The sequence below is a fragment of the Ambystoma mexicanum genome, chromosome 10 (assembly GCF_040938575.1).
Source record: "Ambystoma mexicanum isolate Mex_15411 chromosome 10, UKY_AmexF1_1, whole genome shotgun sequence".
NCBI classification, from domain to species: Eukaryota; Metazoa; Chordata; class Amphibia; order Caudata; family Ambystomatidae; genus Ambystoma; species Ambystoma mexicanum.
Window position 1 is genome coordinate 1476241436 of NC_090932.1, and position 15318 is coordinate 1476256753.

A 15318-nucleotide genomic window follows, 5' to 3' on the forward strand; every position below is an offset into this window, starting at 1 on the left:
CATGAATTTGAATGAGGAAAAAGATTAGCAGTACTGTGAAATGTAATTCAATGCATTATAACAATACAGCATGCTTTTATGACGAGAGCCTTATTTATGTCGGAGCAATGTGTTTTACACTTGCGGAATTGGAAGAATGTTCTACTGTGAAGCATTTGTTGTTTGCCCGAAGTCATGTTCAAATTAATCTTGTTTTGTTTTTTCTGTACTTGTGCATACCATAATGTGCATTTGGCAATTTATACCAGCAGCTATGACCCACTGACTATATAGTTAGAATATAAAGCCTATCACTGACCGCATGTTAGGTCATGCCATCTGGAGATTCTGCCATCCCGAGGCGAGGACCAAAAATTGTGTTTATTGGCTCAAATTCAAAATGACCATGAATGCAGTCCATTTCACGTGGCCCTGTCCTGCATCCTCCACTCCTCCCTCCACTGTCCGTTATTTCAACTGGCCCATTTCAATTTGGGGCTTGTGCCAAGGGTGCATCTGTTACGCTTTTGTTTTGTGAATGTTTCTTTATGATCACAACAAATTAATAGCGCAATTATTAAGTACCTATCTCGATTTTCGAGCTTTCGTTTTCAGCCTCGAAGACACTGGACCACTTCCAAATCGGGTATTTGAATTTAGATATTGGTCATCTGCCATTTTCAACCACTTTTACCACCTCAAAAGATCATGCTTTGCCACCAACTATATTTTGACTTGAAACGGGTGGCATGTTAACCCATGCTTGCAACCCCTTCATATGATTCCAGCAGACAGACTTCCCATTAGTCTCATGAAAATCCTCAAGGCTGCGTTCGTGCCCATGGAAAGTAATGGACATTCCAATTTCCTTCTACCAACCTGTACTCTTGATCAGCAAAGTTCACTCATTCCTGGATAACTGGGTTGTTCTACTCCCAAAAGAAAAATTCTACAGCAGTGTTTTAATTCTACAGAAGTTGCATCAACTGTATGCCACTGAAATGCTTTGTGCCCGGATGTGCTACATTGCAATACAAGCACAACTGAAAATGGTTTGACACAGTGTCTCACTCAGTGAATATATAGATCCATAGGCCAATGGCCTATTTTTGATATTGATAGAAGTGGGCAACATCAGGATTGATATCGTTTGTGTGGCTGGATAATCACGGAAAATGTTATTCTTGCATATGACTTCAGGAAAAATATCGCCCATTCGGAAACCTTGAAAGATGCTTCGCTGGTAGTTTTCTTAAATATAATAACTGTTCAAAAACTGTTGTCAAGAAGAGCATGGACACTTGCACAGCAACATGTTTGGAATGAGGGTTACTTATGTGGCATTGTCTGTTTTGTTTTTTGACATGTGGTGACTTTCTGATCTAGTTCCTTGTGTTTTATAGGAACGAAGTGAAACATCCTCAATAATTACTGAAGCAGGTGAAGGTCCTGAGCAGCAGGTAAGATTTTGAGTAAGCACTTTGTGCGTTTGAGCAGTTTGTTACCAAATTATACATCCGTTATTAGCAGCAGTGGTTGTGGTAGTCCTTTCATTAGAAAAAACAGTGAAGAAATGTGAGACTCTAGTTCTCTTCACAATATTTTTACTATGAGTATCAACATTTGCTATGGTTTGAAACATTTTTACATATCTTTATTCATTGTTCCTTGCACCAAGCGCTTCTTGCATTGCTATGTTGTCCTTCATGCAGCCAAGTGATCACTTATTTTTTTATGGTTGCATCCAGAGGTCTTTCTCTGAGTTGGTTGTCTTTTATCTACGTTCATCTTGAGAATGTTTCACTTAAATGTTTTGGTTATTCTATGCATTTCTCTCTGATGCTGAAAAGTTTATTTTAATCCAGGCTAATTTGCCATATACAACACAATCAGTGTTAATAGTCTCCCCTGGATTGTATTACAAACCACTTCCACCCCTATTGTGATGAGCACCTAATTTCAAGCATTATCACAAATTGAACTGGCTCCCCCTCTTTCTCGCCCACTAGAGGCACTAGACTGTGACATCCACTTTCTCAAACACTGGGCCTGGCAATTGAGCAATAGACTCCTCAGTTGGGTAAATACAGGTAGGATGGTTATACATTCAAATAAATACAATGCTTTTGCCAGCGGGCTGTACTTGAGGGAAATACATTTCTAATGGAATGGCCTCTCATGGATTTCTGATCTTCGATATATACGGCAGCAAGAAAAAAAATTCCTGTGTGGCTTCAGCGTTGAGAGCCCCTCTACACTCTTCTGCCTCAGGATGTGACATCAACGTTATATATGATATGTCATATATAACGCGCCTGTATACAACGGTTTCTAGGTGCCACAAGACAAGGGAGGGAAGAGGACAAGACAAACAATCTTACTAAGCCTTGTGTCATTCAGATCGTGCAAGTGCGCCAATGCAAAGTGCAGGGGGAAGGGAAAGTGGGTGGGGCAGTAGTGCCAGGGAGAGGAAAGGGGAAAGTGCAATCGGGGCAGAATGCACTGATTAAGTGCAGCCAGGGCAGCGCAGCTCTGGGTAAGTGCAAGGAGTTGATATCAATACAAATAGCATTCTGAGTCTGCAACAATCGTAACACTTCACAAATACTATTTTTTTCTGAATTACACTCAAAATCCATTAATATGTCGACGCCAAAGCCCTCTAGCATTAAGTGCTATGAGGATTAATGTTAAAATGTTGATTACTGATCATTACATGATCTGCTTATGGTGTCTCGGCGCCAGTCGTGAAATGGCCAACTGCGGCTCATGCCAATCCATGACGTCAAAGGCCTTGTAGGAGATGCGTTCAAATTTGAAGCTCAGGAGATCTTCCTCCAAGTCTCGCAGTACTGCGCTTTAGAAGGTGCATACCTCTTATGAAAAAGAGCTTTAGTCAATCAACTGTCTTTCGTAGAAATTGAGAAAGCATAAGAAGTCAGACTCTGGAGTGGTTCCCGTCACATATTTTCATCTTTGAAGAATAAGAGAAGCACAGTGTATGTTGGTCACCTGAATCCTCCTCGGAACAGCTAAGATTTGTGCTAGAACTTCTTTCAGAGGAGACCGTGATTGAAGATCTAGCTGCAGAACTCCAGGGGGCAAGTGGTCTGGACACTTCCCCTGAAAGTGATCAGTGCAGTATACTGGTCAGTCATGGAGAAGGTGACTGAGGCCCTGGAGTGGTTACCTCCGACAAAGATGGTAATAGAATATGGCTTGGCAGATATGACAGGGGCCTAGTAAAATAACCATTGTTAGGCTTCCATGCAGTCTTGAGGGAACCTTTTATGGAGTTTGGAAAAAGCCCTGCTCGTCTCCAGCAGTAAGAGGGGATCCCACAAAAAGTACAGACCTGCATTCTCAGACCTCGACTTTCTCACAAAGCCCCCTAGACCCAAGAGCCTAGTGGTCCAGGCTGCCACACCAGGGGCTAAATCATCTGCGTTACCATATTTTCCCCAGATATTGATGATAAGGTGGATATGTGGTCAAAGTTTTTTTTTTGCTTCAAGGAGCATGGCACTCAAGGCAGTGAACTCCTCCTGCATCTTGGCCAGGCATACCCACAACTTGGGGACAGTGGTTGACCAGGCTGTAGCGGGAAATCCCAGAAGGAGATAAAAGATAAGAGGATAGTTCCTAAACACTGCTTCTTATGGGAAGAAAGCAATGTGCCAGGCTGCCTAGGCAGAGCGATGGGCCCGTTCAGTGTTGCAATGCTTGTCATGGTTAAAGTGGATCTGCACCAGACCTTCAAGCCATGTTACTGGATCTGACCTTTGATGCTCATAATCTCTTTGGCTCGGAAGCTGATAACCGCTTTGAGAAGTTGCACCTTTCAAGGCTGACCGCAAAGTCCCTCAGTGCGGTTCACCAGCAGACTGTACAACCAGCCTCATCATCCTGGTAAACCCACCCTTTTTGTTATTATAGAGCATTCACCCAAAGGGGGAGAGAACCGTCTGCCACAAGGCAAAGGCGATTCCCCAAACCTACAAGCGGTAGAGGTGGGAAGGCAAATCTGTCCCCCTCGTTCCCTTCTGTCTCATCCGGAACAGCAGCACCAAACTACCAGTGGGAGAGTGTCTGACCCAATACTACAAAGAATGGCAAAACATTACTTCGGATGCGTGGGTCAGGCAGATAGTCTTGCAAGGGTACTGTCTTTCAATCATCAAACACCTCCTCCCTATCCCCGTCCCATTCTCAGACGAAAACCTCCAGATCTTCTGCTCGAGCAGAAGATTGCTTCCAAGCTAGTGAAAGGTGCTATAGAGCTAGTACGTCTGACGGAGAGGAATCCAGGGTGGTACTCCCGCTGTTTCCTAATTCCAAAAAAGGACAGAGGACTGTGACCTATCCTGGATCTGAGGCACTTGAACAAGTTCCTCAGGAAGGACAAACTCATGATGGTAACTCTTTCACAGATACTCCAGGCTCTAAAGCTTCAGGATTGGGTGGGTTCATTGGATCTTGAGGATGCTTACTTCTGTTCCGATGCACCTCAAGCAAAGGATGTATCTGATTCGTGATCGGTAGTATGCACTATATATTCAAGGTACTGCCATTCAGGCTCACCTCTGCCCGAGGGTCTTCACCAAGCTGTTGTCAGTGGTGTCAGCCAATCTGAGAAGGGTGGGAATTAATGTCTTACCTTATGTGGATGACTTGCTAATCGTGGCACGCTTGCAAGAGCCACGTCTGCCACTTCCTGCACAAACTGGGCTTCTCCTTCAACTTCAAAAAGTCCCAGATGACACCTTCTTAAATGCTCCAAATAATCAGGGCTGTCCTGACCTCATCCAGGGCAAAGTCTTGTCCCCTCCTCGCCACCCCGAGGGCAGAGCTGCCAACATCCAGAACATGGTCTCCGAATTCCAGAGCGCCCAAGCTTTACTGGCCATGGACTTTCCTAGGTTGCTGGGTCTCATGGCATCCTGCATTTTTTCAGGTGCTAGAGGCCAGGATGAGATCCCTTCAATAGGCTCTCAGATATCATTGGTCACAGTTTGCAGGCAACATGACTGATCTGTTTCAGGTCCTGACCAGGACCTCCTGTGATGGTCCAGCACAGCAAAGGGAAACTGATGAGTTAGAACCATTTTGGAAAGTTTGAACAAAAGTAACACTAGGTACAGATGCCTCGCTGAAGGGCTCATATCTGGACAAATTTGCAGTGAATGGACTGTGGTCCCCAGTAGAAATGAGACTGCACATAAACCTATTGGAGTTTAGGGTGATCAGACTGCCGCAGATTGCCTTTTTGCCCTTGATGCTGTCATGATCTCTGCTTCCAAAAGATCAGGACTTGCCCGACTCCCTTGGAAGCAGACCCATAACCCCGGTTCCGAGTGCCAGCCAGTCCCAATTGGGACCTTTTGGACCCTGTCCTGGCGCCAGTGGCACCAGGCTCATAAAGATGCCCAGTCCCAGCGCTGGAAGCGCCGGGCTCATAATGCTTGGGTGGACTTACCTGCAGCAGACCATGCTGCTTACTTACCTGCCAGTTGAACCCCTGATCCTCTTCTGTTTGGGACTACTTTTCCTGTTGGGTGGGGCAGGAGCCACTCCCTAGGTTCAGAACACTGGAACTCTTCTGGAAAGCAGGAACTCTTTTCTTACCTAGGCGTGGCTGTGGAAGGAGCCACTAAGCACTACAGGGGGCTATTTAAACCACACCCGATGGATGAATCTTGCTTTGCGTTATTCTGCATTCTCTGCAGCAGAACGCTCATCGTGTCTTCTGCTTCTGATCCTGGGCCTAAGGGAACAAAGGCTTACCATCCTGGAATCCAGTCTTCAGCAGCACCTGTAAAGACAAAGAAAGAACAGGTTAGCACTACGGTCTTCAGTGGCAGCGCATCTCTTGCCTGGTCCATCGGCTGTCACCAACGCCTTGCGCTGCATTCCGGCATCTGAAAGACAAAAGCTTACCAGCTCTTCGCACGCTCCGGAGGCCTTCAGCGCTGCATCCCGCATCTGAAAGACAAAAGAAGGTGCGTTTAAAGACATTGGGCAACTTTATTACTCACGTGCCATTACTCCTTCCCACGCCGAATCCAGTGGGTATTCCAGCACCCTTCAGCTTCTCTAAAGCTCCGAACTTGTACCTGCAAGATAAAAGGGACAGTTAGTGCGCATCGTGAAGCAGGCTACAAGCGCTTACTTACGTGCTTCCAGGCGCTTCTATTCCTCACGCGGGTTCGATCCTCAACTCTCATCAGCCCGCCATCCGCCATCGCCGGAACCCTACAAAACAAGTACAAAGTTCTCCAGCATGGGGTCTGGCATGGATTCACATGCTCATGAATATTCCCCGTCGTCAGGCCGGGAATCCTCGGTATAGAAAAAAATCAGTATCAGTTTCGTTTCTGATCTGTCTTTCTTAGTAGTAACCAATCACTGGTCTCTGGGTCATACTGCCCCCAGCCAATGACTGCCCTCTCCCTAAGCCCCGCCTCTGGCAGCCATCCTCAGATTTTTACCGCCCGTTCAAGTGTTGGGAGTCCTCGTGCTGTAGCTCTCGAGCTTTTGCCGCGTTTTTGCGCTTTTTGAGATTTTTCTCATTTTTCGGTTAAATAGAGCCTCAAGCTCCACCGTTTCTACATCCGATCAACGGGGATCCGTTTCAGAGTTTTCTATGCCCCTCAAGGGTGAAGATTTCATAGAGTTGCGCTTTTGGAGGATTCCAGAAGTTCCGATGCCTACCCCGGACATGGCCCAGGAGAAAGGAAGCTCGACGCCCGGGAAGCTGTTCAGGACCTGCCCTGGATGCCAGCTTCAGAATGTTTTCAAGGAGGACGAGTATTCGTTATGCCTCTACTGACTCCATGAGGACAAGACGCACACGGAGAAGGACTGTGCGTTTTGTGGGAACATGTCGGAGCGGACCATGAAGGATCGCCACCTCCGTCTCGCCAACTGGCTGGAAGGGAAGAGCCCGTCAGGCGAGAAGAAGAAAAAGAAGTCAGAGCGGTCTTCTAAGTCCTGTGAGGGTGCCCCGCCGACGGGGGCCCAACAAAAGGCTAAGCACCGTGAGTCCGCGGGCACCGGGAGCGCCGAACGGTCGGGCTCCTTAGCTGCCAGGCAGGGCACATCCTCCCCGGCGCCATAAACCACGAGCCAACGCTCTGGCTCGGGTAAGAGGAAGTCCGAGAACCCGGCGAAGCTTCTGGAGAGGCCCCGGTCGATCTGAAAGATTCCGGCAGAGGGGGAGCGAGGCTCGGACCCTCCCCCCCGAGGTGAAGGCCCCAGGCGTACAGAAGGTGACGATGTCCTTAATTCACCCTGCTAAGACCTCGATTGAGGATGTCGCCGAGGCCCTGGCTCAGCCTGTGGAGGCTACACCAGTGGAGGCGCCCTTAGGACCCAGAGTCTCCTGCCACCGCGGAGGGAGTCGTCTTTCAGGCCCATTGAGAAGACCCCCACGAAGTCCTCGTTGGAAAAGGTGGGGGAGGGGCTGGTGGCCGTCGTGGAATACGGATACGACCTCTGAAGAAGAGCTCATCGAAGTCGTGGAAGAGGCCCAGCCCATCGGGAGGGATCCCTACGAGGGCGACGACGAGAGCGACGGTGTCGACGACAAGGCTCCTCAAGAGCCCTTGCGCCCGTCGTTTCCGGCGCCGCAGGACACTTCAGCGGCCATTTTATCAGTGATTCAGTCCTTATGCTCGGAGATGAGGACAAGGTTGCCCCTCCCCCCGACTGAGGTACCTGAGCCAGACCTGACGGAGGTACCTGAGCCAGGACCTTCGGAAAGTCCACCGCATAAGAGGAGGACGCATCCTATGCCACCTCTCCCACTTCTGAGGCCTGCTCTGCCTTCCCCCCGGTCTACTACCCACAGGGATGATACAGGCACGGACACGGCTACGACAGGTACAGATGACGACCGAGGTGACGACGGGACGTGTCGCCCGTCGCCCCCTGCTCGGGCGAAGAGAAGAAGGAAGGGTTCCTTTACCAACGGCGCGAGGCTAAAAGGAAGACGGTCCTCGCCGTACCGCTTCTTGATGACATCTGGGATGAGGGGCTCGCCCTCCTCAAGAACCCTGCCATGGCGCCGGCAAAGAGGGACCGGTACGAGAAGTAGTACCGGGTCCCCGACGCTGCCCCCTTGTGCCTTCGGGCGCAACCTACCCCGGATTCGGTCGTCTCGGCAATGGCAAAGAAGAAAGCTGGGGGGCATCGGCCTCGACATCAACTTCCCCGCCGGACGGCGTGGGCAGGAAGCTGGACATGATGGGACGACGGATCATCTCATCCACAGCGACGACTATCAAGGCGGCCAACGCCGTGGCTATCGTAGCCCGCTACGACAGGGAGTTGTGGTTCAAAATCGCCCCTCTGTTGGACTTCCTTCCGGACGCCAAAAGGGCTGAGGCCCTTGAAATCCTACAGGAAGGTGAGATTGCTTCGGACCACGCCATCACGGTGGCAACGGACATCGCCGACACCGGTTTCCGTCAGTTGGGCACCAGCGTTTGCTTGAGACGATGAGGGTGGCTCAAGGCCACGGATTTCCGCCAGGACGTACAAACCAAGGTTTTGGACATGCCCTTCGACGGGAACAACCTGTTTGGGAAGGCGGTTGATGAGTCCCTTCAGGCCATCAAGACAGACACAGAGACTGCCCGGGCACTGGGAGTGCTCCAACGACGACGGCCGTCCTTTCGGAGCTCCGGAGGCAGACAAGGTGCCTCCAAGGGATCCGGTAGTGGCTCCTCCACATACCGCCAAGCAGCAAGATCTTTGTCCCAGGAAGCCTACAGGGGACACGGCAGGTCAGGTGGTGCCTGTCATCATCGACAGGGAGGTCAAGGAGGCAAGGCGGCCTCCAAACAAGATTGAACCGACCGTGGGGTCCGGCCCCCGCCGAAGCACCCCGGTGGGAGGCCGGCTGGCGAGGTTCGTCATCGTGGGGGAGTCCATCTCCACCGACCTTTGGGTGCTGGACGCCCTCGCCCAAGGGCACGCCCTCGAGTTTCAGAAGTGCCCTCGTGTTCCACCTGTGGCCAGGAAGGAAAATCACGTCCCTCAACTACTGTTGGAAGTAAGGGCGATGCTCAAGAAGGGTGCCATCAAGCTCGTCCCAAAGAGGCTTCGGGGCTCCGGAGTTTACTCAAGGTACTTCCTCGTAAAAAAGAAGACAGGAGGATGGCGCCCCATCCTGGACCTGCGACGACTGAACAAGTACATCAAGGCACAGAAGTTCCGTATGGTCACCCTCCAGCATGTGCTGGGACAGCAGGAGGAGGGCGATTTCCTGTCGTCGTTGGACTTGGAGGATGCGTACTTCCACATCCCCATTCTAAAATACACCGAAAGTTCCTCAGGTTCGTGGTCCAAGGGCGGCACTACCAGTTCAAGGCCCTCCCGTTCAGATTAAAGTCGGCACCCAGGGGATCCACGTCTACCCCTGCCTGGACGACTGGCTCATACGGGCAAGGACAAGGGAGCTCGCCGTGGAACACACTGCGAAGTCCGTCCAGCTGCTCACGGACCTGGGATTCTCCATCAACTTTCCAAAATCCCACCTAGTTCCGTCGCAAGTCGCCCTGTTTCTGGGAGCCAAGCTCAACACAGTGGCACGGCTGGCCTCGCCGTCGGAGGAAAGGACCAGGAACATTCTGGGCAAGGTGCAGCGTCTGCTGGCCACGGACATGGCCAGGGTAAGATCTATCAAGTCCCTCTTCGGGATGATGTCCTCCTGCATTTATCTGGTGCGCCTTTGCAGGCTTCGGATGCGCCCCTTACAAGTGTTCCTCGACGCCCGCTGGGTCCAGTCGACGGGCAGCTTCGAGGACAGGATCCCTCTCAATGAGACGTTCCGTCAGGCGATCCGGTGGTGGGGTACCCGCTCCCATCTGTCGGCGGGCACGGATTTTCAGACCCCAGCTCACCAGGTGATGGCGACGACGGACGCCTCCCTGGAAGGTTGGGGAGCGCACTCCAGAGATCTTCACGCGAGAGGCCTTTGGCTCCCAGAGGAGAATTCACTCCACATCAACCTCTTGGAGCTCCGCGCAGTGTTCTGGGCCCTCGGGTCCTTTCTTCCGTCCCTCAAGGGCAAGGTGGTGAGGATCTTCACCGACAACACCAACACGCTGTTCTACATACGGAAGCAGGGCGGAACCAGGTCCCCGGCCCTATCCAAGGAGCTGTGGCATTGGGCCGTCGCCCAACGGATGTTCCTGGTGCCTCTTCATCTGGCAGGAATAAAAAACACGATCGCCGACTCACTCAGCAGGGAGCTGCGCTCGTGCCACGAGTGGGAACTACGCCAGGATCAAGTGGATCGACTATTCCGACGATGGGGCGAACCCCAAATCGATCGCTTCGCGACCGCGACAAATTCCAAGTGCCGGAGGTTCGCCAGCAGGTTCCCCCAGCCGAGGAGCATGGGCGATGCTTTCTCGTTCCCCTGGGACGGCCTATTTCTTTATGCGTTCCCTCCGCTGCCGTTGCTGCTCCGGCTCATCAACCAGCTCAAGAGGTCCCGGTGCAGGATGATCCTCGTCGCACCAGCGTGGCCGAGACAGATCTGGTTCCTGGACCTTCTGGACTTGTCAACGTCCACACCAGTCAGGCTGCCGACGGACGCAGACCTTCTCTCCAGAGAAGGAGGCACCATTCTTCACCACAGCCCGGAGTCGCTGAACTTGCAGGCCTGGCACCTGCAGCACTAGAGTTTGGAGGGTACGACATCCCGGCTTACTGCAGAGAGGTTCTTGCAAAGGCCAGAGCGTCCTCAACTCTCAAGTGCTACGGACATAAATGGAAGAGGTTCTCGGTCTGGTGCCGTGCACAGAAGATTAACTGTCACGTCCACCAGGGTTCACACTGATGCAGGGAACAACCTGCAGTCACTCGCAACCCAACAGAATCTCAATCACTCACACACGACTCCACAGGCAAAGGCAACAGTTCCCTACCAGTATGCTTGGTACTTCAGGCGTTTATCGACCCTCTCTCCTCTGGCAACTGAAATGGAGGTACCCTTTCCTCTGGCGCCGCTATCGGTGCAATCGCCACGGCAAAACGGACTAGGTGTCACGTGACCAGCAGCCAGTGTCACGTGACTCTCTTGCACGTCGACCGTGGCTTCCTGGACCTGTCATGTGACTGCTGTTTTGTATAAAGCCCGCTGAGAACTCGGAAACGGTGCTTCTCAGCTGCTTATTCTAGTACTGCATGGCGCTTTGAATTCTACCGGTAATTTTGGAACTTAGACTACGGATTGCTTCTTTTGGATTTGTTTCTGGACTCTGCCCCTGAATTGTTACGTCGCCTTGGACCTTTGGATTGCTTTTCCCCTATTTTGATCCAGACTTTGCTTATGGTTTTCCCTGCGGATTCTGCTTCAACGGATACCAGGTGGATTGACTCCTGTTGATTCTGGTGTGTGTGTTTCTATGGTTCGCCACTCGATTGGGTCCTACCAAACTGCAACATAACCCGGTCCATTGGTTATCATTTAAGACCCCTTTCACGTCTCCTATCTGGTGCCAAGTCCCCTTTACTCCTTTGTTGCCAGTTCATACACATCCTTAGGTAAGCAGTGTTTATATCACCTGTATATTCAGTTTGCTTATTTTGCACTGCTTGATTACTTGCCTATTGCCTTGCAGCGTTCAAGGGGTCTCTTCGGCAGTTCCCGGTTCCACCTCGACAACCTACCACTCACCTGTGGCCGCAAAGACTCCACAGGCAGTGATTACATTCTGCCTGTGGGGGACTTGGGGACAGAGGTATCATATAATCTGCACGACCATCAAGGATACAGAACAGACTGAGAAGCCTCTTGGTCATCCAGATTATGGATCCCTCTGCCGGGGACCCTGTGACCGCTCTAATGCAGGCAGTTGCGGCTCTTAGGACCGACATGGCTGCAGCCACAGCCGCGATTCATCATCGTCTGGACACTGTGCAAAGCGCACACCACCCGTTACCCGCAGATGTGGAATTAGGTGACCCTGACCCCCAAGTCCTGCCACCACCCACGCCTCCCACAACACCTACCCCAGTATTCCTTTCGACCTCATTCCCACTTGCGGCTCCTGAACGATACCAGGGTGACCCCCGGAAATATCGCACTTTCATTAACCAGTGCAAGCTACACTTCTTATGTAAACCCCAGGCTTTCCCCGATTCAGTGACCAAGGCTGCCTTTCTTCTCTCCCATTTATCTTGTGTGGCGGCAAACCTGGGCAAACCCGTTCATGGAAAACAATCATCCTGCTTTGTATGATTTCGATCTCTTAGTCACAGAGATGGCAAAGGTGTTCGACACCAAGTATAAGGCCCAATCACGGGATCTAGAACTCCTGGACCTTACGCAAGGTAAACATTCACTGATTGAATACATTACCCACTTCAATCAACTTTCCACAGAAACCTCATGGCCCGAAGAAAAAAAGGCGGTAGTGTTTTACAGAGGTCTTAGTAATGCAATGAAAGACGCATTGTCTGTGGTACCATCCCTTCCCTCTGTCTTTTCGGACCTAGTTGAGCTAACCCTTCAGGTGGACGCCCGTAAGACCGAGCGCAGGATCGAGGCTGGTCATTTCAATCATTCCTCTCTAAGCCTGACACCTGCAACCACTACTTCAGAACCCATGCAGATAGGCGGGATTCGGAGTCCCATAACTCAGGTCGAACGGGAACGCAGGAGGACGGATAACGTCTGTTTTTACTGCGGAATAAATGGGCATTATGTGAAAGAGTGTCCCCGCCGACCTAAAAATAAAACTACGGGTTTTCAGAAGGCTCGCCCTTAACATCGGGGGTACGGACGAGCACTTCAACAACCCCCGTTGAACCGACTTTTGGTCCTATTAGACCCATAGTAGTTCAAGCACTGTTAAAACCCACCAAGGAAATCACCCATCCTGTACATTTAGTGATTGACTCTGGAGCCTCTGGGTGCTTCATTGACATCTAAATAGCACAACAGCTCAATCTACCATTGATTAAGAAGACACATCCAGAACCCATGCAAGCGGTGGATGGGACCAATCTTGCTTCTGGTCCAATCATCCACCAAACCGCACCATTAGAAGTAATAATCCAAGATATCCACAAAGAAACCATGTCCTTTGACCTCATTACTGCTCCGCAGTTTGGTATAATATTGGGGATTACCTGGTTGAAGCAACACAACCCTTTAATCAATTGGGGAGCAGGACAGGTGGTGTTCGAATCGGAAATTTGCCAACATTTCTGTTTATCGGAACCCGATTCGACCACCTCTCCCGCTAGTCTCCTCGGCGCTATGGCCGCTTCCCATATCATTGACAGTGCACCTGATGTCCCTACAGCACACACCGTGGGGGCAGTGTTAACCAGCATTCCCACCGAATATCACAAATTCCTAACGGTCTTCGATAAAGCCACATCCGAAGGTTTGCCACCACACAGACCTTATGATTGCCCCATAGATTTGGTACCCAATGCTATGATTCCAAAGGGTAGGGTTTATTCCTTGTCACAATCCGAGGAGAAGGTATTGAAGGAGTACATCCAGCAAGCACTAAAGTTAGGTCATATCAGACCCTCTTGTTCCCCTGCTGCTAGCCCTATCTTCATTGTACCTAAAAGAGAGGGGGATTTACGCCCTTGTGTCGATTATAGACGATTGAATAACATTACCATTAAGAACAGATATCCGATTCCACTCATCTCCACACTGCTGGACGGGTTGTCACGGACTACCATCTTCACCAAACTAGATCTGCGGGGAGCTTACAACCTGATCTGTATACTTCAGGGAGACGAGTGGAAGACGGCATTCTGTTCCCAACAGGGTTTATTCGAATACCTGGTAATGCCCTTCGGGCTTTGTAACGCCCCTGCGACGTTCCAGCGTTTTGTCAACGAAATATTCACCGATATCCTTGATGTCTATGTAGTGATCTATTTGGATGACATCCTGATCTTTTCGTCATCTCTGGAGGAGCATATACCCCATGTCAAGGAAGTGTTGTCCCGCCTAAAAAGTAATCACCTGTTTGCCAAACCCGAAAAATGCATCTTTCATACCAATGAGGTGGATTTTCTGGGCTTCCACATAACACCTGGGGGCCTGTCCATGAACCGGTCTAAGGTCCGTGAGCACGAATTGGCCCGTCCCATCTACCCTAAAACAGCTTCAAACCTTTCTTGGTTTTGCCAACTTTTACCAGTGATTTATCGCTGGTTTTTCATCAATCGTATCCCCGCTTACAGCCCTGGCTAGTCCTCTTGTTCCGTTTTCTTGGTCGCATAAACAACATGCCTTTGAAACACTTAAAGCCAGGTTCACCACGGCCCCAGTCCTGCAACACCCTAACCTGGACCTCCCGTTTATCCTAGAAGCTGATGCATCCTCCTTTGCCATGGGGGCCGTTCTGTCTCAGCCTTGCCCGACCACCGGTCGTCTGCATCCGGTGGCATACCATTCACGAAAATGGACATCAGCAGAGTCCCATTACACGGTCACTGAGAAAGAATTACTACCCATCAAGTACGCACTTCAAATATGGCGACACCATCTTATGGGGGCTAAGCATCAGACTGTGGTCTACACCGACCACAAGAACCTACAGGATCTAGCCAGCCTAAAATGTTCAAACAGTAGACAGGTCCGTTGGCACTTGTTCTTTGCCGCCTACCATTTTGTGGTGAAGCACAGACCTGGCATCACCCATGGTAAAGTGGATGCTCTCTCGCTCGCCTGGGGGGGATTCCCTGTCTCAGTTTCCTGATACCATACTAGACACGGGCCATGTCATTTGTGTGTGTACCCCGTCCCCTCCCATGATCTCCATCATTAAACAATGGGTTTCCGATCACCCGAATGCTTTGACAGAATGGGATGTGGTACTTCAGGCGGGTTTGCCTTTCATCCAGGGGAACCTGTTTCTCCCCTCTTGTGAGGTACGAAACCAGGCGCTTGCATGGTCCCATGACGCCGCCATCAATGGTCACCCGGGACAACATTGCACCTTAGAACTATTGCAACGTTGGTGTTGGTGGTCGTCAATGAGGCGTGACGTCGAACACTATGTAAACACATGTTCAATATGTGCACAAAGCAAATCACGTAGGGGCCGCCCGTTAGGCTTACTCCATCTTTTGCCTATTCCTCCTGAGCCCTGGCACACAGTTACGATGGACCTCATCACAGTTCTGCCCCGCAGACGAGGTTATGATACAATCTGGGTTGTAGTTGATTCCTTTACAAAAATGGCCCGTTTTATACCCTGTACCGGGATACCGTCGGCTCCAACCCTAGCCCGGTTGTTTTTTGAGTCTGTTTTTTGTCTGTTTGGCCTACCGCAGGTCATAATCTCAGAC

The 15318-nt window shown here is 50.6% G+C and overlaps 1 protein-coding gene across 7 annotated transcripts in view; it reads left to right on the top strand.

The window, feature by feature from the left end:
- The window catches only part of RNF34 (ring finger protein 34), a 490473-nt gene that overhangs the window by 284039 nt on the left and 191116 nt on the right, over nucleotides 1-15318 (top strand). For all 7 annotated transcript variants that reach the window (XM_069619572.1, XM_069619571.1, XM_069619570.1 and 4 more), the window contains one exon: nucleotides 1383-1439. In XM_069619572.1, coding sequence (XP_069475673.1) covers nucleotides 1383-1439 — 57 coding nt within the window. The remainder of the gene's footprint in view (nucleotides 1-1382; nucleotides 1440-15318) is intronic.